The 25136-nt window shown below is 49.4% G+C and overlaps 1 protein-coding gene across 1 annotated transcript; it reads right to left on the minus strand.

Moving 5' to 3' along the window:
• Positions 1-1087: 1087 nt before the first annotated feature.
• On the minus strand, positions 1088-24236 carry LOC144161782 (uncharacterized). The gene is made up of 8 exons (XM_077692383.1): positions 24040-24236; positions 21455-21771; positions 18137-18414; positions 14734-14995; positions 12885-13031; positions 11576-11726; positions 10935-11242; positions 1088-1364 (listed from the first exon to the last, which is right to left on the minus strand). Exons 1-8 carry the CDS (start codon positions 24079-24081, stop codon positions 1088-1090), a joined length of 1782 nt encoding a protein of 593 aa, XP_077548509.1. The 5' UTR covers positions 24082-24236.
• Between the last annotated feature and the right edge of the window lie 900 nt (positions 24237-25136).

A 25136-nucleotide genomic window follows, 5' to 3' on the forward strand; every position in this document is an offset into this window, starting at 1 on the left:
GATGACAGCAAGTTTAGGAATGAGCGCTTGTCAAAACCCTATGTCCAAAGGCACCAACCGGCTGTTACACGAACAATTATATATAACGATGAGAACACCCAGTGCGGAGGAAAGTTTTGTACTCCCCCGGGCATTTATTTACACCATTAGTTGGTGTCATCAATGCCTAAATCCTGGCAGAAAACAAGGAGGTCGACGTTCAGGAGGTCAGTGGATCTCCAATTCATGAAGCGAGACGCAGAATGTTTGTTTGGTATCAGGACTACGTAACCAGATGGTAAAATGCGGCACTTCCCTCGTTATTCATAACCAAGCAGCGGGTGATGTTGCAGGTCCCATTTTCGGCCAATCACTTTCCGCGCGATTGGTGCCGTTAGGGTGAGCCCGCGTCACAGATATCAGACGGCGCGTCAGCCACAACTGAAGAGAGAGAGAGAGAGAATAAACGTTTATTTAAATCAATAGGGGGGATTGTGCTGAAGCTTGAAGGAGGCGTCCTCAGTCCAGGATGCCTTGAGCGCGGGCAGCATCGACAGCCCTTTGAGCCAGTCGAAGCTGGTCGTGCTTCAAAAGCAAACAAAATGAAATAACGGCAACACTATTATCTTTATGCGCAGCGGCAGGCGCATTTACAATTTCAGGATCCTAGAGGACAATTCCTTTTCCTTGTATTGGGAGAATGTCCTACTGTTTACTCCCCAGGGGTAGGCAGGACAACTTCACCGTCCTTTTGTTGTGACAGTGTAACCAGAATGCCTCGAGCTTGCTCGGGCACGTGAGCTGATAAAAAAAGGCTACGAATGTTTCGTACAGCCAGAGAAATATTTCTAAAAGTAATACATTTCACATAAGGTAAGGTATTGAACGAATAGGTTTATTGCACTGCAACACACTAAGCGTATGCAGCAAGAATAATTTTTACAGTCGAAGCCTAAAAAAATGTCGATGAAACAAAACAGGCAGTGATCGGAATAAATATCTTCGAACGAAATAACTTGTGCATTTGTCAGCGACGAGCAAAAGCGAAACCAAATCGATTGGAGGATAGTATGGTCACAACACGGGCCAGCTATATCCACAGTGGGCACTACTCGGCAGGCAGGCGCAAGTACCAGAGAAGGTCATAGATACTGTATGCCATACTGCAGTCGTAGCGCTCAAGCACCGAGCACTGTCCGTGGAGGGCATCCGTCTCTACCGAGTACACAGCCACGCATGTGGGCACCTCGTCATCTATCGCCAGGTCGAGCAGCAGCGGCTTGACCTTCTTAAGAATGTTGCTCTGGCTTTCGAAGCTGAAGAAGCGATCGCCCGCGTAGCCCCACATTGCGACGGCCTCCGTGTTCTCGCCTACTGTTGGAAGCCTGCGGCATACGAAAAGGTTTAATATTTATATGCACACACACACGCACGTGTATGCGTGGGTGGCTGTGGCTCTGCGTGTGGCTGCGAAGCAACTGACCACGGCGGCGGTCAGACCTGTGACGCAGCAGAGGGTGCTAAGAATAGCTGGATCCGGACAGGCCGCGATTGGAATGTGAACCTGGCTGCGTTTAACACGAGAACTTCATGTAGCAGGGCGAGTGTAGAGGTGTTGTTCAAAGAATTAGAGGGCATCAAATGGGATGTTAATAGGACTTAGTGAGGTAAGGAGGACAGGTGGAGCCTTTACGGTGCTGAAAAGGGGACACGTCCTTTGTTACCGTGGTCTAGTGGACAGAAGAGAACTGGGAGAGGGATTTCTAGTCAATAAACGCATATATCTGGCAACATAGACGAATACTATAGTATTAACGAAAGGTTAGCCAGTGTTGTAATTAGGCATAACAAGGGGTACAAATTCAAGGTGGTACAGGGCTATGCACCTACATCCAGCCATGGCGACCAGCTAGTCGAACGCCTCTACGAAGATGTGTAATCGGCAATGGCTAAAGTAAAAACACAGTATACAATAGTTATGGGAGACTTCAATGCTTAAGTAGGCAAGAAGCAGGCTGGAGACAAGGCAGTTGGGAACTATGGTCGTCGGGGTTGTGCAGAACCCCGACGACCATAGTCCCCTTCCCCTGAGCAGTGGGAGATACTGCTGTCCAGCTGTCGACCTGAGGACCAGCTACTGCTTGTGACCAGGGCTACGGCAGCCTGGACAGCACATGGGCTCCTGGACTGAGGAACCACTCTCGCATTATTGCGTAATAAAGTTGTCTCTCTCTCTCGTCGGGGTTGTAGGGATAACAAAGGAAACTTATTAGTAGAGTTCCCACAACGGAATAATCTGCGGGGCACGAATACGTTCTTCCGCAAACGGTAGGGCCGAATGGGGGGCACAAAAATGTAACAGACTTCATACTATGCGATGACCCTGGCGTCGTGCAGGATGTGGGAGTGCTCGGAAGGGTGAGGTGTAGTAACAACAGGATGGTAAGATCTCGAACTAGGCTAGATTTCGGGAGGAACCGTAACAAGCTATAGTACGAAATAAGCCGTTCAATGGGCTAACTAAGAGGGAAAGTTGAGGAATTCAGGATCGCCCTGCAGAACCGATATTCAGCTCTAACGATCGCGAGGAAGTAGAGTTTGCGACACAGGAAGCGAGCGACAACCTTATACGCATTATCACGGAGTGTGCAATAGAAGTCGGAGGTAACATCGCTAGACAGGATACTGGTAAACTTTCCGAGGAGACGAATGATTTAATTAGGAAACGGCAAACCATGACAGTATCTACCCCAGCTGACAGAACTGAACTAGCAGAGCTTTCGAAGTTAATAAGCGTATACGACAGCTGAGCCTGACATACGGAAGTATAATATGGAGAGGATCGCGCATGCTGTAAAAAACGGAGGCATCCTGAAAGTAGTGAAGAAGCGTTTATATATATATATATATATATATATATATATATATATATATATATATATATATATATATATATATATATATATATATATATATATATATATATATATATATATATATATATATATATATATATATATATATATATATATATATATATATATATATATATATATATATATATATATATATATATATATATATATATATATATATATATATATATATATATATATATATATATATATATATATATATATATATATATATATATATACACGGAGAAAATCATATGTATGCACTTAAAGTCAAGCAAGGCAATGTCATCACAAATAGGGATAAAACAGTTAAGTAGCCGAGAAGTTCTACAGAGATCTGTACAGTGGCGGTGACATCCAGCATAATACCGAACGAGGAAGTAGTTCAGAGGAGGTAGCCATAAGACCATGAACGACAGAAGTAAATAAGGCTTTGAAAGAAATGCGACGGGGCAAAGCCCCTGGAGAGAAACAGATAACAGCAGGACTCTTGAAGGATGGCAGACAAATTTTACTAGAAAATCTGGCAAGCCTGTATACGCAATGCCTAATGACGCGCGGGTGTACCGGGATCTTGGAAGAACGCGAACATCATCCTAATCCACGAGAAAGGTGACATGAAGGACTTGAAAACTTACAGGCCGATCAGCTTACTGTCAGTCGTAAGCAGGGTTTCCTAAAGGCTATTCAACAATGGACCATATTCACATGATCAATCGATCAGGTGATAGAGGAATGCGCAATGTATACTCAACCCCTATATATAGCCTCCATAGATTATGAAAAAACATTTGACGCGGTCGAAATCTCAGCAGTCATTCAGGCATTGCAATATCAGGGTGTAGACGATCGCATTATGTAAGAATACTAGAGGATATCTACAATGGGCCCATACACATGTCTACCATAGTCCTTCATTAGGAGAGCAGTAAAATACCTATAAGGAAGGGCATCAGACAAGGGGACACGATCTCTCCAATGTTATTCACAGCATATTTACAAGAGGTATACACAACGTTGGATAGGGAGCGGGTGGGCGTAAGGGTTAATTGAGAATACGTCAGTAACCGCAGTACCCGGGAAATCTTTTGGATTTCACGAGTATGATTCAGGTTTCACAGCTTTACAATATACCTTCACTGAAGCGATACAGATCGAACAAATGAAACATTTTTCTAATCTACAACCTATTAAAAAGCGCCTTTGCGGCAGTCCAAATACTGCTACCTGGTTCTTGCACCAAACCTGGACTAATTTGAGGCAGCAACTAAACGCTGCTGTATCGTTCATTTCTGCTGAACGACAAAGGTGTTGTCGCGCATGGTACCTTCGTGACACTGTGGATGCTGTGTTCTTGTGTTAAGGGGTAACCACATGGCAACAAGCGACGCGAAATGCGTAACTCAATGGGCGCAGGAAACAGGTATAATGTGATCGACAGCGACAAGCGCAAAAAAAAAAAAACTGTGGCTGATTCCTCTGTCATAATAATCGGTAAAACACAAAAAGGGAAATGTGCAGCGAAATCTGAAGCTGAGTATGATTTGCGGGTCGGTGGCTGTCTTGTGGGTGGGCTTGTCGAGCGACGTCCTGCTGGCGGGTCGCTTCGGCAAAGGTGTACTGGCGTCATTTCCGTGACACATATGACGTCAGTGAAATCTTGGGGTATTGCGGCATAAAACACTTTTGTGTTAAAATATAAAACCCGAAAACGAACAACCCTAAGTATAACGTACTCTTTAGTACTAAAGGTTGCTTCCCCGCAAGAAGACCCTGTGTGCAGGGGTGCACCCTTTACAGGCCGTGGGCTTCGATGTACTGGCGTCACTTCCGTGACGGATATGACGTCAGCGAAATCTTCTAGAATCCGGGAATAAACCACTTTCGTGTTAAAATTAATACACTGCCACCAATACACTCTGTGGCTGTCGCTCGCTTGTGGGCTGCTTCTGGCCGGCCAAAGCAAAGGACAGCGACGGCCCGTCGATATCGCTGGCACCGCCCCGGCGGCCTGTTCTTCTGTACCCATTGAGTTACGCTTTTCGAGTCACCGTCGCTGCATGTGGTTACCCCTAGAGTCACTAAATAAGCTACGCCTAAGAGTACCGCCTCTTCGTGTACCCAGAAGCGTGTGGGGGCCATTTTGTTTCTGGCTTGCAGGGTTGCCATCTCTGCCAACGATACTGCCGCCGGTTGTGACGGGCTGAGTGTGACCGGCCGCTCTAGCGTCCGCGCAGCAGATATATATATATATATATATATATATATATATATATATATATATATATATATATATATATATATATAAGACAGAAATAAGAGTTGGCAGCCAAGAAAACCTCGCGAAGCAAAGGGGAGGATGTGGTAGGTCATTGAAACCGATAAAGAATTCGGAAAGAAAGAAAGTGGATGAAAAATGCCCGCCAGGTGGAATCCGAACCCACGACCTCCAGAATACCGGTCTGGTGCGATAACCACTACGCTACCGGCGGGGCGATTTCCCCCTCCACTTTCTGGGGTATTTATGTTAAGGTATTTTTGTTTCCTGTACTTGGGCGTGGAAGCCAGCGCCACTCTGACTACTCTGGGTGAAGGGGACCTTCTTTTTAAAGGGACCCAGAAAAGCTTTGTGAAGGTGGCAATCAAATGCATTCAGGTTGTAGAACACATAACGGGGGATTTTTGAGCCAAGTGGGAGCCCCATACGTTGTACGGATAATTTGTAAACAATTTTTGAAGATCGCCTTTCTCAGCCGATGAGCGCGCCGCCGCAGCGAGCCGACCGCGGCTGACGCAACGGCGATCGCGGCTGACGCAACGGCGAGGCGCCCCCCTGATTCGGCCGATCGTCGGTCACCGGCAACGTCATTGCCATTGGCTTCCCGGTTGCTCTTCCTCCTTCCTGCGCGATCCCAAAGCAAAGGCGGGTCTGCAGCGATTGACGCGTGCCTAGGCGCAGGAATGTAGCTAGCGGAGAGCGGAAGTCGAGCGTCGCGATGTCACATGGCTATTCCCAGTGTTTCCAGCTGCTTTGAAAGAAGCAGAGCCAAGAAAACCTCGCGAAACAAAGGGGAGGATGTGGTAGGTCATTGAAACAGATAAAGAATTTGGAAAGAAAGAAAGTGGAAAGTATATATATATATTGAGGGGCTCTGGGAGTCGCCAGGCGGGAGTCTTTATTCGTGCGGTCACAGCGCCAGGAAGGCTCAGCAAGAAAGGCGATGTCGATGACACTGTCGCCACCGAGATGAAGATGATGCGATGATAATAGGATGCACACCCAGGAAAGGGCGATTGTCCACATGCTAAAATATAACCTGTACAGCTTCTCACACTTATCCTCCCCCTTCAGAAAAAGCGGTCACCTGGCCGCTGGCTAGGGCGTGTCGGAACGATGAACGTATGGCTTCAGCCGAGAAACGTGAACAATTTCAGTTCCACGGCAGCGACGATCGGTGACAGCGTTGTTCGGAGCCACGCGATAATTCACCGGGGACGTTTGCTGAAGCACGGTATAAGGACCGATGAATCGCGAAAGCAGCTTTTCTGACACCCCAGGTTGGCGTACGGGTGTCCAGAGCAAAACTTGGTACCCTGGCTGAAAGGAGACACTGCCGTGAGTCTCATCGTAGTGAGACTTGCGGCGATGCTGACTGGCTTCAGTATTCTCCCGGGCCGATTGGCGGCAGTAAGCGACGCGGGCAACGAATTGTGCGGGGACATTCTCCGTGCAGTGAACAGGTGCAAAAAAGAAAGTTGAATCGAGAACAGAAGGTGGTGGGCGCCCATAGACGAGATAATACGGCGAAAAACCAGTGGTGCGTTGAACTGCAGAATTATACGCGTATGTCACAAAAGGCAGAATAGTGTCCCAATTGGTGTGATCCGGTCGGATGTAGGCAGAAAGCATATCAGAAAGTGTCCGATGAAAGCGCTCAGTCAGCCCGTTTGTTTGAGGGTGATAACTCGAGGTCGTTTTATGGACGGTATTGGCGGCACGAAGAACTTCCGCGAGGACTGCTGACAGAAACGTCTTCCCACGGTCGCTTAGAAGAGCGCGTGGTGGACCGTGGCGCCAAAATAGGGAGTGTAAGAAAAACGCGGCGACCTCTACGGCGCAACCGGTTCGGAGAGGGGCGGTTTCAGCATAGCGGGTAAGGTGGTCAACCGCAGTTACTACCCACCGATGACCAGCTGGGGTAACGGGCAACGGGCCGTATAAGTCGATGCCCACAACATCGAATGGTGCTGACGGACAAGGTAGTGGTTGCAGCGGTCCGGCAGGTGCTGTGGTTGCCCGTTTGCGGTGCTGGCAGGGCGCGCAGGAAGCGACATATTTGGAAACACTGGTAGAAAGCCCAGGCCAGAAGAAACGACTTTTGATTCGGTGGTAGGTCTTGTGAAAGCCTAAATGTCCGGCCGTAGCGTCGTCGTGAAAAACGCGCAGTATCTGCTGTTGAAGAGCACGCGGAACGACGGGAACCCACTTGTCGCCGGTAGGGTCGTAATTATAACGATGCAGGATACCATTAAAGAGACGGAACTTCTGCAGCTGACGACGTAAGCGGCTGTTCGACCGCTCTGCCAAACCGTTCAGTTCATCCATGAGTTTCCGACAATAATGGTCTGCCCGCTGGAGTGCAACGAAGTCTTCGGGACAGTCGAGCTTCACAACGTCTAAAGGCGCTATTGGCAGTGTTACGATCGGCGTATTGACATTACGACGCCCGTCTGCAATGCTATCGGGTTCAGTCACCCAACGCTTCCGTCGGCCAATTATCGCAAGTTTTCCTCTCCCCTACCCTCATCGATGGGGAGCGACCCGGCTTTGTATGCGATGACGCGGCGGAGAGGGACGCTTCTGCTGGACACAAGGCGCTTTCCGCGGCTTCCCGCCGGCGAGGCAGGGAGGCAGGGAGGGATTTACAAAGACGTGCAGCATTGCTTTTCCGGCGGCAATCGTCAGCGGGGGACTGCTTTGTTGTGGTCCGAGACGCTGCTATTCAACGAATACTCCACGCCGGATTATCGACCGGGTCCGGGCGTCCTCCCGGCGCTTCAACCATTGCATCATCAGGAGTCAACTGAACATTAACCTGTGCAAAGTGCCATCTCTTTGTGAGTGTGTGGACGTCAGCCGAGGCGCCCCTGATTGGACCATACTGACGTCAGTCGAGGAAAGGGGGAAACGGGGCGGACCCAACCTGGTTATTTAATCTCGTGCACGCAGGAGCGCAAAACCCTGTTCACACAGTCAAATGCCATGTAGATATCTGTACATAAAGTTTCTTTCGTCGCCCTACAAGCCCAATGTTTGCCCCAACTCCGGATCAACGTATGCCACCACCGGTCACGCTACCAGATCCGCAACAGCAGGGTGACTTGAGCCGCAGGAGCTGATGATTCACTTTGTGTCGAGACAGGGCAACGCGAAAGGGCGTCCGCATCCATATGCTTTTTGCCAGATTTGTAGGTCACAGTGAAATCATACTCTTGCAGCCGCAAGACCCAGCGGCCAAGCCGTCCGTTCAGGTTCTTGAGCGACGAGAGCCAACATAAAGCATGGTGGTCAGTGACCACCGTAAAATGACGTCCGTACAGGTATGGGCGAAATTTTTGTACTGCCCAGACAACTGCGAGACACTCTTGTTCCGTGATTGTACAATTTCGTTCGGCAGGTGTCAGGGCACGGCTTGCGTAGGCCACAACGTTTTCTACTGAAGATGCGGTGCGCTGCAACAGCACGGCCCCGAGGCCATGCCCACTGGCGTCTGTGTGTAGGATAGTCGCCGCCGTTTGGTCATAATGGTGGAGCACCGGTGCAGAAGTGAGAACGTGCTTTAGATTTTCGAACGCTTCGCAGTCATCAGGCCATGTGTAAGAGGTGCCAGATGCGAGAAGTTTGTGGAGAGGCGAAGCAAGCGAAGCGAAGTTTCGTATGAAACGCCGGAAATAAGCTAAGCCAAGGAAACTGCGGAGGTCTTTGAGGCGGGTCGGCCGGGGAAAGTGTTGTACGGCGTTAATTTTGTCGGGTCCGGGCGAATTCCGTCTTTGCTCACTACGTGTCCGAGTACCTTGATGGATTTGCTCGCGAATCGGCATTTCTTTGTGTTTAGTTGGAGCCCGGCGTTGGCAAGGCATGTAAGGACTTCATCTAGGCGGTGTAGGTGGTCAGCAAAAGTAGAGGAAAAAACAACAATGTCGTCTAGATAGCATAGGCAGGTTCTCCATTTAAGGCCACGAAGGACGGTGTCAATCATTCGCTCAAATGTGGCCGGAGCGTCGCACAGCCCGAATGGCATCACGTTGAATTCGTAAAGACCATCGGGCGTGGCGAAAGCTGTTTTCTCTTTATCGGCTTCGTGCATGGGAACCTGCCAGTATCCAGAGCGAAGATCGAGGCTCGTAAAGTATTCGGCACCTTGCAAAGTGTCCAGGGCATCATCGATGCGGAGCATCGGTTAGACGTCTTTACGAGTTATTTTGTTCAGCGCCCGATAGTCGACGCAAAAGCGCACGGAACCGTCCTTTTTTTGCACTAACACAACAGGCGAAGACCACGGACTCGATGAAGGACGAATGATATTCCGCTTGAGCATGTCGTCGACGTTATCTTGTATAACCCTCCGCTCGGATGGAGAAATGCGGTATGGGCGGCGGCGAACAATAGACGATGCATCTGTATCGATGCGATGTTCCGCAGCAGATGTCTTTCCCAGAACAGACGAAAAAATGTCGAAGGAACGCTGGTGTTTCGATAGCAAGACTTGTAATGCTTGCTTCTGGTCTGGTGTAAGATCAGAACTTATTGCTGTGTCGAAAGCAGAGGCTGGGGTTGGCGACTTGGAGGCGTGTTGATCGGTCGAAAGTGTAGACAGTGGGAGCACAGACACCGCCTCATCGTCACAAACTGAAGCGACCGTGGCACCTTGCGGTAGCAAAATTGTTTCGGTAGGCGTATTTACTGCAGCAAGGAGAGCTGAACCAGACGAAAAACGGACGAGGCAGGGAGGTATGACAACGCCTTTCAAAATAAAATTCCCAGCTGGTTCAATCAACACATCACCATCAGTGACTGTGGTCGAGGAGATGGACAAAACTGTTTCTTCTCCTGGGCACAAAATAGAATCGGTCCTCGCTACTAAGCGGCGTTGCTGCGGTCTTTCGGAAACACTGGCAATGGAGGTATCGGCGATATGAAGGGTGGGTTGGCGACAGGTGATGACCGCTGAGGCCGACGACAGAAAATCCCAGCCCAAAATGAGTTGATGTGCACATGAGGACAACACTGCGAACTGTATGTGATGACGTATGGAACCGATGAACGCACGAGCTGTGCAGAATCCGGAGGGTCGAATCATAACACCGTTGGCTCCACGAAGAGTCGGGCCGTCATAGGGCGTTGTAACCTTGCGTAACCTACACCACAAATCTGCATGAATGACGGAAACACTGGCACCTGTATCGACTAAAGCTTCGGCCCAAACTCCTTCTATGAAAACAGTCAATGTATTTGATGGGGACTTGGGGGGGACTTTAAGATTTTTCCCGTGACGCAGTTTCCCCCCAGAAAACTGCTGCTTTCAGTTTTCTGAGAGACGGTCGGCAACGTGAGAGGCAGGGCGGAGAGGAGACGATGACCGGCGGTAAGGCGAAGGTGACCGACGTCAGGGAGAATGTTGCGTGCGAGGCGGGTCATAGGAGTCAGGAGGGGGCGAATAGCGACGGGTAGCTGGTGGAAACAAGGGTTGTCCATAACGGCGTGGGCGGCGTGCGTTCATAGCGTAACTGTATCGCTCGTCCTGCTGGCGCCGTCGACAAAAACGTGAAATATGGCCCCGGATGCCACAGTAGTAACAAACTGGCCGTGAAGGGCGCCAGACGGAATAAGACTGCGGAGTAGAAGAGACTGTAGAAATGGGAGCCACGTGCGCGCAGGATTGCCCCACATGCGTTAGCGGCGTCGACGTTTGCATGACCGGTGGCAGTGTGGAAGCAGAAGCCGCAGGACATGTGCAGGAGTGCTCAGCCTTGTACGGAGGATCGGACTTAACAGCGGCCAGCTCATCCCTGATGAGATCACGCAGGCCGGGAACCAAGCTTTCTTGTGCAGCTGCGAGCACTGTAGTACTCGGAGGCTGGTGGCGGTTGTCTGGGAGATTGTGCGAGACGTGTCCTTCAAGCTCCTCGCGAATGATCAGCCGAATCATGGCGCGCAAGTCGAAGTCCTTCGAGAAGCCTTCGCCCCACATGGCTGGCTGCACCCTCATAGATTTCAGGTCTTCGAGTCGTTTGCATGCAGCTATGACGTCCTGCACGCGTGAATGGTTCTTCAGGGCAAGTGCCTGAAAACCAATCGGGGCAATTCCCTTCAGAATATGCCGAACCCGGTCTTCTTCCGACATGCTGCCGTCCACTTGTCGACACAGGGCCAAGACATCCTCGATGTAGGACGTATAGGTCTCCATGGGGTGTTGCACACGCTCATTGAGTTTTTTCTTGGCAGCTTCAGCGCGCGTGGAGGATGTGCCGAAAATTCGACGCAAGTCAGTGGTAAATTTGTCCCAATCAGTGAAATCTTCGCGATGATTAAAAAACCAAGTTTTGGCCACCTTGGTCAGATGGAAGGGCACCTCCGCTAGCTTGTAAGAGTCATCCCATCGATTGAAGGAACTCACGCGGTTGTAGGAGTCGAGCCACTCTTCGACGTTGTGACCGCGGAGGCCAGCGAAAGATGGAGGATCGCGCTGGGGGCTGGTGATAGTAAAGGTAGGCTGGATCGGGGTTGCAGCGTTGCTGCCCGAGCGGCTGCTCTCGTGCTGCATGGTGCTGGTGGGCAGTAGCAATCGACGACCTGATAGTAGCTCCAGTGGTGCGGAAGCGAGAGGTAGACGGCGGGATCAAAGCACCTTCCACCACTTGAGAGGCTCTGGGAGTCGCCAGGCGGGAGTCTTTATTCGTGCGGTCACAGCGCCAGGAAGGCTCAGCAAGAAAGGCGATGTCGATGACACTGTCGCCACCGAGATGAAGATGATGCGATGATAATAGGATGCACACCCAGGAAAGGGCGATTGTCCACATGCTAAAATATAACCTGTACAGCTATATATATATATATATATATATATATATATATATATATATATATATATATATATATATATATATATATATATATATATATATATATATATATATATATATATATATATATATATATATATATATATATTGTAGCGTAATGTAGAGGTTTGTTATTCGTAAGCAAGTAGTTTAATGCCAGAATTAGGCCTAAATCACAGCACTAATGGCTATGCCGGTACCGAGCGACACACACAAACAAGTTTCCTCTTCTTTCACTTCCATGCGCCAGAACACGCGCATCTGGTTTCGTGCTGTGGTGGGATTGGCGGCATTGATGGTCATCAGTATATATATATATATATATATATATATATATATATATATATATAAATCTAGAGAAAGATAAACTCACAAAGCGCGCAGAAATAGTATAAGTAAAGAGTCGGATACACAGCAAGAACAATAACAAACAATGTTTACTTACGTAGCGGCAACGGGACTTGCCTTCATCAGAGTAAAGTATCATGTAACTTTACTCTGATGAAGGCAAGTCCCGTTGCCGCTACGTAAGCAAACATTGTTTGTTATTGTTCTTGCTGTGTATCCGACTCTTTACTTATACTATATATATATATATATATATATATATATATATATATATATATATATATATATATATATATATATATATATATATAGAGAGAGAGAGAGAGAGAGAGAGAGAGAGAGAGAGAGGCGCCCAGAAACAAAATGGCTGGCCCATATGTAAACAAATATCACGTGGTGCCGACCGACCAATGAAAATCTTGGCGGCACATAACAATGAGAGATAAGAGTGCCAATACTCTAAAAGCCTTTAGTGACGCTAGTTACCCCCTTATGCGAAAATAGTTTGGCACCCACCTGCAGGCGTTCTTCAGCTCGGTCACCTGCCACGAACGACACGGCGCTCCTGGGGGAGGCGGCGTGGACCAGTTCTGAGCCAGGTTGAACTGCAGGGCGCCGGCAAGGATGGAAATGCAGCGACCCAGGGAACGCGCGTCCACGTACCTGCACACGGCACCGACGAATCGCCACCAGCGACGATGAAGCATCGGCTCCTACGTTGCCTCAAACACTTTGCGACAGGGTTGCCAACGCGTCTTTCCATGCGTCCTTAGTGCGAGTGCCCCAGTAGGAGCTATTCGCGGCGGTGATGCAACCGGAGTTTGCTGCACATCTGATTACATTGGAGGTCGCGAGACGTCACCCAAGAACTTCGCTCGTTTTAGGGCGCAGCTCTTTGGCGGCCGTCTCTGGGCTGAGCCAGTGGTCGGCGTAACCCAGGGAACGATAGCCTGGAACGACTAGTGAAAGAATTAGCAGTGGCTTAGCTCGGCTATGCCAGGATATACGTAGCGTGAGCTAAGGTTCAGCTGGTTATTCTTAGCTTTCCTGGTTATCTAGGATTAGCTTGATTATCATGCTTGCTGCTGCTTCAATGACGCACACACGGTATACGCATTATGTGACACGCATATGTATCAAGCGGCTGCAGCGCAGCGTCACCGATCGCCTCAGAGATAAGCTGGTTCCATGGGCGCACGCCGGTGTTGCTGCGACGTACGAGACATCGGTTCCACAACCGGCCACCCCTCTCGTGATCATCAAGTGGACCGAGCCGCCACGTGCGGAACGGTGGAAGGCAAAGACGCTGGGTGCGTGGGGTGTTTGAGAGACGCCGGGCAGCGAGTGTGTGTCGTGTGACGTCACTGCTCCTCGCGCATGCGCAGCATGGCTCTCAAGGAGCGACGCGAAACTGCTCAACCTCGGCCAGCGTAGCTCACGCTACAAAAGCGAACGATTAACGAAAACAAAGGAGGAGAGTGTCGAGAAATTGGGAGGGGAGGGCGGTTCGCTGTGGCCGCGCGAGCTAGCGCTCTCTGAAAGTATGCGGTGGGAGAGGAGAGGGGCAATATATGCTGTGCCCACATGAGGCGCTCGATGGCGCGACGCTGGGGCGAAAACGTGAGGGGGGCGCTTCGCGTGACTATGATGTGCGTTCGCTTAAGACGCAGTTCGCGGTCCCTTCATGAGACGAACTTCGCGCCGCCGCCGCAGAGGCTAACCATATCTGCCGTCGAGAGAACCCACGAATCAGTGCTGCCTCAGAGAACTGCTGCTGCGCCGAAATATCGCATTAGGGAGTATCATAATCACCAGTTCCTTTTTTTTATCAAATGCTTGGTCTTTTTTTATTTTTTAACGAAGGCTGTTTGGCAGTTGGTGCACTATGATCGAAAAAATAGAGCGCTACTTAGACAATGACACAAGAAAACGACGGGACAAGCGCAAGACGTCGGGACAAGACGTCGTTCTTTCTTGTGTCGTGGTCTATTTATTTATCTGTTATTTGCCTGCTCAGAGCAGTTCTGAGCACTTCCTGGGCAGCCCAATGCTGCTACCGCCATGGAAATTCTATGGGAAACTACGGCCGGGAATCGAGCCCGCGTCCTCGTACTCAGCAGCGCAACGCCTCAGCCACTCCGCGGCACCGCGGCGGGTGATGTGCAAAACAGACAGCACGTACGTGTTGACTGTTTTGCACATCTGTGTCCCATTTTTGACGTCCAGAGTTAACAAGTTCACATAGTGTACAGTTCGTACAAGAAAAAACAACACAAGAGCACTGTGCCTTTCTTGTCCTTGTCTATCTTTGCGCCGACCTGTGCACCAACTAGGTCAGTCAATTACGTTACTAAAGCTCACATACTTGAGTGCCGGCTGAGTGAGGAAGTCTCTGGCGCCGCGTAAGGTGAAAGCGTCCCTCTGTCCGTAATAGGGCTCGCGTGACGTGGTGAATCCAGCCCTGCAGGGCGCGCCGGGCACAGGCAGGTGCGTCTCGAGCACGAAGAGGGACAGCGGCGTGACCAGGGCGTCGAGGAGCTCGGTCGGCACGAGTCGGGCAGCTGTCCGGTCGCTGAGACCCACCAGCGATAAGCCCAGGGCCAGGAACGAGCCCGGGTTCGCCGCAGCTAAACGCCGATGCACAAAAAGAACCGCAACGCATTGCGTTTCGCGTCTGCTCTCTCTCTCTCTGGCTAAAAGTTGAGCTCGGGAAATTGTGCTCGGTTAGCAAAACACACCTGAGAATGCGCGTATTGGACGGAAGCAGTTCTCCTTGTAAAGAAGAGATATACCGTATTTTCGCGATTCTAAGCACCCTCTCATACTTTCACAGAAAAAAAATTTCAAAAAACTGTGGTTTATTCGTCTGTCATAGGAATCAGTGCTTGGCGAGCCACGTCCTGCTAGCGGGTCGCTTCGCCAAAGGTGTACTGGAGTCATTTCCGTGACGGATATGACGTCAGTGAAATCTTGGTGTATCCCGCCATAAAACACTCTCGTGTTAAAATATAAATCCCGAAAACAAACAACCCTACGTATAACGTACTCTATAGTACTAAAGGTTGCTTCCCCTCAAGAAGACCCTGTGTGCAGGGGTGCACCCTCTACAGGCCGCGTGGTTCGTTGTACTGGCGTCACTTCCGTGGCTGATATGACGTAAGTGAAATCTTCGTGAACCCCGGAATGAAACAAGCGTTTGCCTGCGAATATAAGCACCACTTTTCTGCTAGGAAGCGTGCGTTGCCCAGGCCGCCAAATGCGCTTGCTCGCTATGCTCATGAGCCGGACTTGGAGCGGCGCCAATCTCTGGCTTCTTGTGCACGGCCAGGCAAGAGTGGAGGTGCGTATTCTTAGCTGAGCCTAACCTGGCCAGCCCGGCTGTGTCTCGCGTTGCTGTGTGCAACGCTAGGCAACAGAAAACTCAACACGACGGGAAAGCTGCAGAAAGCGTCCCCATCAACCATCTCAATGTGGATTTCAGACGTATGGAAGCGGGTCCAAGTTGACGTTGTGGCCAAGTCATTTATACAATGTTCAGTTGCAAAACACTTCTGCTGAACAGTAGACCGCCTTCTCTGGGATAATGAGCGCCGTGGCTCAAGTGGGGCGACACACTCGAGATAGTGAAAGTGACAAGGTATCAGACTGAAGCAGCGGGTTGGCTGCTTTAACACGAAAGTGTTTTATGCCGGGGCACACTACCCTCATCGACGTCATATCTGTCCCGGAAATGACATCTCCAGAAAAGTTTCATTGGCGTGGGGGCGCTAGGTTTCGAGCCCGTGATAACTCTGGCCGCAACGGGAGGTGTGAAACACTCCCGACTGAGCCATGAAGTCGTGCCCGGGTAGCTGTACGAACGGGCCTTATGTTTCTCTCTAACTCCACTCAGATGGTGCTGCCGTCTAGGAGAGGTGAAGCGAAGTAGTGCGCCATGACGCTAATGAGCGCCGATAGTTGGCGCCTCGATAGGGCAGCGTGGAGCAGCGCAAGCTGCTGTGTTTACCCGTCCGCCGCCTATGCGGAAGGCCGCCGCCGCGTTCCACAAGCTGAGCTCGTCGCAACGCAAGCGTCTGACGTACACGCCGCGGAGCAGGACCAATGTGGTCGCACCTTTGCCTAAGCGACCCGCCAGCAGGACGTCGCTCGCCAAGCACACCCACAAGACTGCTGCCGACCCGCAAATAATGCTCCTTTCGCTGTAGCGTACTGTAACTTCACTGAACGATTCGCTGACAACCCGTTCGGTTTCGTTCGCACGGTTTGCGAGCACCTGGGGTTTCAATCGGACTTACGCAATGCTCCGGCGCGTGTAATCCAGCGTCTAATGCTGATGCGACTAACGGTGCCGTATACCAGCGAAATATAAATAGCGATGAGCAAGTTCATATCGATGCACAATAAACATTCAAATGCTCCTGTGAAAGCACATTTCACTTTGGTGTTTTACCGATTCCTATGAAAGAAAGATCAACCACATTTTCTTGTATATTATTTAATTGTTTTTTTTAATGAAGCATTACTCCTTGTGCCTGACTTGTGGAGATACCGGCGCGAAAACTGTGTATTTGTGGGGAGGGGTGTCATTTTAGATTTTTCGAATCTAAGCACCCCCCCGCCCCTCTCACTTTGGGCATCGCGATCATGGAAAAAAGGAGGTGCTTAGAATCTAGAAAATACGGTATATCCCCTCTCCTCATTTCTGTCATAAACTGATGGCTATAAAACATGAAATCGCAAATTGATTAACGCTTCGTAAAATATCGCGGCTTTCAGCGCTTATTGAATAAATCAATGGCTCAAGCAAAGCTCCATGCTCCCACAATGCATCGGACTTCACCTTTTTTTTTATAAGCATCGAATTTAAGTGGGGTTGGTTGGTTGGTTGGTGGGGTTGGGGTAGGGTAAACATTTTCTGCTGCACTGCTGCGTAGAAATTTTAAGGCTGACGCTTTCTTCGTATTACATCCAGCACTTTAGTTTGGCAAGAAATATTAGTGGTTACCGTATTTTCGCGCGTAAAACCCGCACCAAGTAGGGGTGCGGATAATATGCGGGGTTTTTTCTTTGGTGCAGTTGTGCCGTGAAGATGACCTTGCGTACAAAAGTGAGGACTGCGGGGCACTGAGCGAATTGTGACTTTGGCTTTGCAGTCAGTGCATTCCACTTGCTAAATATGCGCTTTTTTTTCTGTCTACATAGCATCTGACGTGTTGCTTGAGCAGTGGCTTTGGTGCAGTCTTTCCTGTATCAAATGTGCGGGCAATACGCTGGGATATTTTTTTTTCCCGGTGGGCTGAAAGTGGGGGTGCGGATTATATGCAGGGGTGGGTTGCACGCGCGAAAAAACGGTAATTCTACTTTTGAGGGCTCTGTTAGATGGCGTACGTATGCCATGCCACTGTACCGTCAATCTCGGGAGGAGGCGAAGCGTGATCATCTGCGGCTCTCACTACGACAACATCTGTCTCGATGAGCAGTGCACGTCCCTCTTGAGGTGCAGTGTCATGGTAGGTCCCCTCAAAGAGGAGGTCACGAGGGACGTGTGGCCCAGTGGAACGACCCCGATAGCCCTCCCTCAAGACCCTCGACATGTGGCGGATATCCTCGACTGCCTCTCCCGAGGAAAGATGTCGCCGCCTCGCTCTGAACTCGCTCCGGAGTCAGTAACCTTCATTGCGCGGCCATGGCGACGATGCGTCGTGACATGTGTTTGCCTATGCGAACATGCCAGAAAGCAATAGCCACCGCCTGCCCTAATAACGCACCCATGGTGTTGAGTGACCGGCTCAGCTGCCACGTTTCGTTGACGGTGACGCGCGCGTTGAGCACGGCCAGCCCGAACATTTTCAGGGCAGCCAGGGTCTTGTTGAGGGCGCGAGGCCCGTTCGGATCGGCCGCCAACTCAAGCAGGCTCCGCGTTGCTATGGACGGCACGTAGTGAGTGAGGTTGTAGGCGGCCGCTCGGGAGACGAAGGTCGCCCAGCTTGCGGCCGCCGCCTGGTCGCGGGTCGAGGGCAGCAACTGGCGATTCGACAGGTTGAACCTGCAATCCACGGGATCATGAGCTGCAGTTGACGCAGTCATCATCATCAGCAGCAGCAGCTATTTACTGTCGTCCATCTAGTGATAAGTAAAGACTTTTGGCAAACCCGAAAATATGTGTGGCTCGCGTGGTTTTGACCGCTTCGACAAGGGTAGGCAGTCAATCATGTTTAGAAGTTTTTTAAGGCCTGTTCGTTTTTTTTTTTCTAGTTCACATCGTAGAAACTGTAAATAAGGCTCTAGAAAGTTAAGAAACATCACAATCTACCAAACTTGTGCTACCTTTCGAACGTTTGTCTACTAGCAAGGCCCTTTTCCTTGAAGTTTTGAGGCACAATTTTTTTTCTTCATTTTTCGACTGTTATGACTATATAAGCACAGATTTTCATTCTGCAGCTTGTGCCTAACTTGGATTACTTATTATGTTTTGTCTGTATAGATTTTTCCTTTTTGTACGTATTACAATGTACACCCACTCCTGCCGAGGGCCTTTTGTAAGGCTGGCAGTATTCCTGAAATAAATAAATAAGCACAGATTTTAAAATATTTGCGGGAAAGCAGTAGATATTTTCCGGTATGGACACGCAAAAAGTACGAATTAACCTAATGACGCAGTTTGAATTAAGCGGCTTTTAAAGACATTGAAAGAATTGCGGGCCAACCAAAAATTTGAATTTTGTTTGAATTAACCGAAATTACGAATTATTAGTTAGACTCTACTGTAATATGGTAACACACGGCATTATCTAAGGAGCACCAGTATACTTTTAATCGTCATATAACTTCTCCAAGAAGCCAATTTCTGCTTGTTCTGGGGCTAAAGATGGCTTACTAGTACACGTGTCCTTCATTCAAGTGTGAAAGGCATCTACCATCTCTCGGTATTTGCGCGACCGACGGCGTGATAGTACCTTCGTTTCGTGCAGTACTGGCTCGCATCCATGTTCCTGACATTGCGCAGAGTAATTGTTTCCCTATTGAACAAATAGATACTCGATCAATAAACTTTCAGTTGAGAGTCAGCACCCGTCCTGTGTTCCTTATGTGTCTTGTCTTTCGCGCTGTTGTACCATGAACCAGTACCAACTTACCCAACTATCCAACTTACCGCATTGCGCACAAGGGTGACGCCTACCATCTTTGCGAAACGGCCATTATAGCGGCATTGCGGCATTCCAAAATAAAAAAAAGGCCTTGACTTCACATTATCAGGACTTTTCATCACGTTTCGGGAATGCCTGAAACGGTCTGTCAACCCCCGTCACTGCGCTCTCTGAAGACAGAAAGAAAACACCATGTGAAGTAGTTTCAAGTTCTTTAAAGGGACCCTGCAACACTCTGTCAGCAGTGAAAAAAAACCTGCGCGACGTTTAGATTACACTGCCAGGAATACCTGAGCCAAATATTACACGTGCACGTGAAGCGGTGAGCGCGCAAATCGCTGTGAAAGACGCGTTAAAACCAACCACGCTCTCTTCAATTTTCCTCATTATATAAATAAATAAAACTTTATTTCTCTATTGCTGCAGAACAGTAGAGAGCGGACGCATGGGAAAAAGCTGCAAACAACGCAGCTTGAAGACCCCATACGCCCAACCCGACATCTTGGTTAATATACACTTCACTTCATACAGCAGTGTACATTGGCCAAAGCACAATTGGAACATCTACGTGATATGTCGGTCGCTCAGAAGGATAAAATAAAATCACAAAACACACTTGCACGAGAACAAACAAAATTAATACAGGCCTAAAAAGTATATCACATAGCTTCAAAGGCACAGCATAAAACCTTTAAAAAAACCTAAACACGGCATGCAGTTTCATCATGATAATTCAGGATTCTAAATTGAGCTTGAGACAATAATTGAGATGCTAATTCAGAGTGACTAGAACAGGTAAAGAACCGTATACAATTGTTTCTTTGAAGTTTTTTCGAGGCAGATATTGTTGCTCTCGAGAGTTATGTTGTTATGCACGCCTGGCATGGCCTAAACGACGTCATTGAGACCATGGCTGTCCTATTGGCTGTCGCTGGTCAACTTCGCGGCTTATTTCTCGCGTTTCCTGTGACGATCCGCCATCGTCGGCGCTGCGTACCAACCTCCTCTATGCCTGAACCAGTACGCACACTTTTGGTGCTTTGAGTGTGCTTTTGTGCTTTGAGTGTGCGAGGAGTTTGAGTGACAAACTCAATACTCCTTTTTCAACGGGACCACTCGACAACAAACGTTTATTGCTTCAAAAACGCCCTACCAGCCTGGGCGTGCACTTTCGAGTAGGCACCTATGCCTGCTTTTCTGTTGCTCCAGATCGGAAGTAGACCCCTCCACGTTGCGGAGAAAAGGAGAAAACTCCCCGGCCTGTGGCGCCGCCGAAGAGAACGCTACGAGCAAGACGCCTCTCTCTCCGGGAGAGAGCGCGCAGCTTTCGTCGCGTTTCCGCGGTCGAGGGAACGATTAATTACGCGCGATTCCTCAGCGCGCGTCGTTTCGGTGATAGTGAACGGATTTTCATAATTCTTGCGGGAGGAGGTTGCTGGGATAATAGACTTTACCCCAAAATACATTCCGAGTAGTCGATGGTAAGTGCTGCAGGGTCCCTTAAACTATCCTTAGCCCCTGTCAGCTACAGCATCTGAGCACGATACGCGTGTCGCGGCTCGGCAGTATTAGAAAAAAAATTCACGCATCTCCGCGAAGTGAATCATAACGAGTGGGCGAAGCACTAGGATCGTTCTTGCCGTAAATCACCCGTGGGATTGCCCACTCGCGGATGTAAATGAGTGACAACGCGTGCGTACAGTATTTAAAATTCCAATCCAATCTAATCCGATACAGTTCAATTTAATCCGATACAATCCATTTCGATCCAATCCAATCCAATTTAATCCATTCCAAATCCAAACCAATCCAATCCAATGCTCCTCACGCATGCGCAACACTGTGTGCACGGACGCCAAGCCCCGGACAGAGCGAGGTCCTAAGGTGCTTTGCCCCTAAAAACTAGTCAGAGCGACGCACGCACGAGCTTATTCTCACCGTACGTGCGTGAAGGCGATCCACCTGCAGACGCCATCTGGAGGGTAGGCTTTACCGCGCGTCAGGTCCGTGCCGATGGTGCACAGCACTGAACGTTCGTAGGTACTGACTGGCTCGTACCCTACGACGGTCCTCTTGCTCGGCGGAAGGTGCAGATCGCGCTGCGCGTAATACTTTTCGGGGGGCACTACGTCTCCGTCGCTCGTTAGGCACACGGCGCCGATGATGACCAGGCGAAGAAGTGACGTCACTAGGGCGAGTGGCGGCCGCGCAAAGTCCCATCGCGGCTGGCGGTCGGGTCTGCACTCGGCGCAAACCTGCAAGATAAATTTACGTTCATTTTCTTGGCGAAAAGCGCCTTCAAATGCTGGGTCCCAGTCGAATTAGGTGTCACGCAAAAACCAAACGAGCATTTTCCGTCCGTCGCACCAAAAAAGTTCGAAGCCTCAAGAAAAAAAAATGTGGTTGGGGAAGTTCCGGGAATAGAACCCAGGACCTTTACGCCGGAAAAACTTGACCACTGGACCACTCCTAAGGCCCGAGGGGTAAGGGGATAGCAGCGGCGGCGAGCAATAACGTATGCGGCCAATAGGAAAGAAAAAAAATTGGCTCCATTCCACACTGCGAAGGTGGTTGGAAAACGCAGCTAAACGGCACCCACAGCAATTGCCCATGCGACGTCACTTGAATTCACACACGTGGCTCTACAAAGATTGAAACCAGAGATTCCGCCAGCCGCGACCTGGAATTCGCGGGGGCGGCGTCCCGAACGCATCAACAGTGTCGGCCACGGCCGGCCTAGAAGGGCGGACGTCACCGCTGTAGCCCGGCCGTGAGTCGGGAGAAAGAAAACGGCGAGGAGCGTCTTTCGAAGGGTGAGACAGCGGAACCTATCCATCTTGATGTGCTAGCTTGGGGCTACACCACCGCGCGACACAAGCGCAGACACCGAAACATACGGCATGTGAGTTGTGATTCCCATTAATACCAATTTAAACTAGTTAGTTTAGTAAGTGAGAATTGCGAGAAAGCTGAGGGAACTTTTATAATCGCTATTTATCAGAACCAGTTGCTACTTTCGCCTTTTGTAATACCTCTTAAAACACAACCGAATTGATATTCACCAATTTTGAAAACGGAGTCCCGTTCATGGCAAGCAGTGCGCAAAAGGTAGCGTTTCTCTAGCGGCCAGATGTCTGTATAAGTTTTATACATTTTGTTTTCCCGCCCTACAAACCAATCCTTAACGTATGTTTGCCGTACAGCCACTTAATTCCGTATGGTGCGGGTTACCCTGGAGGTGCTGTCGAACAAGTTAAGCCGTGCGAAGGCACCGCACAACAGACGCGAAGCTGCACCAAAACAGGCCCAAACCAACCGTCGCTAAAGCAGACGACAAAGCCGTACCGCCGCCGCCGCCGCCGCCGGCGAGAAGGCACTTCCGCGCGGGGAACGCTGGGTAAATTCGCCGCGCCATCTCTAGTGCGCTCCGTGAGTGAAACCCTCCGCCCGCCCAAGCTTTTCCAAGGGCAACATCTCTAAAGACGCACTACAGATCTTGCGTAAGAAGCCACCCACCCGAACCCGTGTCGCTGCTGTGGACACTGGCCAGTCCCCTCTTTTCCGCCTAACCACGGTGTCCCTACGGCTTCTCGGTATGCACTTCTAAGTTCTAACAGATCGAGAAGTCGCCCAGCACTACCGACTCCTCCGCAGGCACTATTTCCCACCACAACCGTCGCCGTGTCCTTGTTGCATGAGGCAAGTAATAAGCAGTGCCAAGCTTGCATTGTAATTAGGCTTGCGTGAATATTCGGTTATTTCGATTATTCGATTCGAATATTTCGAATAGTGATTTATTCAAAAATACTGATTTATTCGAAATATTCGAAGTATTCGGTAAACGCGAACAACGTCGCTGGAAGGTAATTTATCTCGTTTTTTTGTTGTTTTTGTTTTACGGACTTGCCGATGCTACTCGATCACGCCGGCAGCCACACCGAGGTGTCATCAATGTTGCCGACAAACCATCAAGTCAGCGAAGTCAAGCCAAGTAACCACTGCGAAACAAGCGCCATTTTCTTTATGTGAACGCAAAAACAATTTTCAATTGCAGGAGGGCGAACATGCTCACGAAGAACGTTGAACAGCTGGTGTTTTTGTTGTATGGTCAACCTCCAATGGCGATTGGCATCCGCAGCAACATCGCGGGCAATGCGCGTGAACTGGCAGCGCGAGAGATTTCTAGAACAGTTCACTCTTGTAATAAACTGGTGACGCGGAGCTCGCGGGTCTGCCTCTTGCTTACGGCGTGCACCTGCGACCGTCCTTAAAACAGTTTTTGCACGAGAACTCGTGAACACTCGAAATAAGCAGTTTGGACACATTATGTTTGCCTGACTAATGAAATAATTAACATGTTTTAGAACCTTATGTATTCGAACTACTCGATTCGAAATTATTCGACGCAATTCACTATTCGCTTCGAACCAAAAATCCACTATTCGCACAAGCATGTTTGCAATCTATCAAGCATAGAGATAATATACTATCAAGGTTCGCAAGTAGCAGTGTAGAGAACGTACCACACGTCGCTGTTTCCTGTAGTTGTCCCCCTGCGACGGCATGTTGCTGAATTCCGCGCCCCGCAAGGCCTAGCTATCAGCCCAGAGTTGGGGCTCTCGCGATCTGCGTGTGGCGAGCTGTGGTCTCTGCCGCGCACGCTTTCGACGTCGCTGGTCGCTGTACCGCCGAAGTTGTTTTTAGCCGCGTGCGAGGCGATTTCCAGCAAAGACGGAGGGCGTTCGAAGTGACACGATGCCAGCTGCAGTACGACGATGATGATGATGATGATGATGTCCTCAAATTTTTGGCACGTACCCAAAGCGGGCGTGAGCCGCAGTCGTCTTCTTCACCTTGCTGATGATGATGATTATTCAGTAAAACGTGTTGTGGGTGCACATAGGCGTTTCCTAGTTGGCACAGCCAAGCGACACATGGAGCCATCTAGGGGCATGTTTGAAGCTATGTCCACGTGCATGTGGCCCTTAAAACGCTTGTGTATGTTTGCCTGAATTTTGATGTATAATACTTTGATGCCATGGGTCAAAATGGCGCAATAAAAAAACAGTGCTTCTCATAACTTCAGTGTATTCTATTGTTTCCTTGTATTCCTCGTACTGCAACGTCTGAGCGTATTCTCCCATGTAATAAAAAAAAAAGTCTCGTTGTGTAACAGTGCCGCTCCGGCGAAGTCCTACCTAACCCGGGTTCAAATCTCGTTACCGCTTTCTTATTCATTTTCAAGTGCTTGTCGTATTTGAATATTAACATCTGTAATCACGCATATAATCTACTTATGACATCTTTATGCATTATAAATGGGATTTCGGGTATTTTCGTTACCTTGTGGTCAGTTCCAGCTACTGCTTTGTACGTTTTTGCGGGTTTTCCCCTTTTAGGTCGGTTCCGGCTATTTCTATTGAATATTTTTCTACATCGTGGTTTTCAACCATCGCAGGTCCGTTTTTTGGCTGTTATTTATTCTGGTTCCGATGGTTTTGTATGCTTTAGGTACGTTTATTCTGTGATATAACCCCCATAAGCAAGCTCAGGTGACGGCTGGCTGTACTGACTAGGGAACGCGTATACGCGGGCGGTGACGAGGCTGTATTGTCACCAC

This window comes from Haemaphysalis longicornis, unplaced genomic scaffold (assembly GCF_048455015.1).
Source record: "Haemaphysalis longicornis isolate Haplotype H1 unplaced genomic scaffold, Haemaphysalis longicornis Haplotype H1 scaffold_12, whole genome shotgun sequence".
Taxonomy (NCBI): domain Eukaryota; kingdom Metazoa; phylum Arthropoda; class Arachnida; order Ixodida; family Ixodidae; genus Haemaphysalis; species Haemaphysalis longicornis.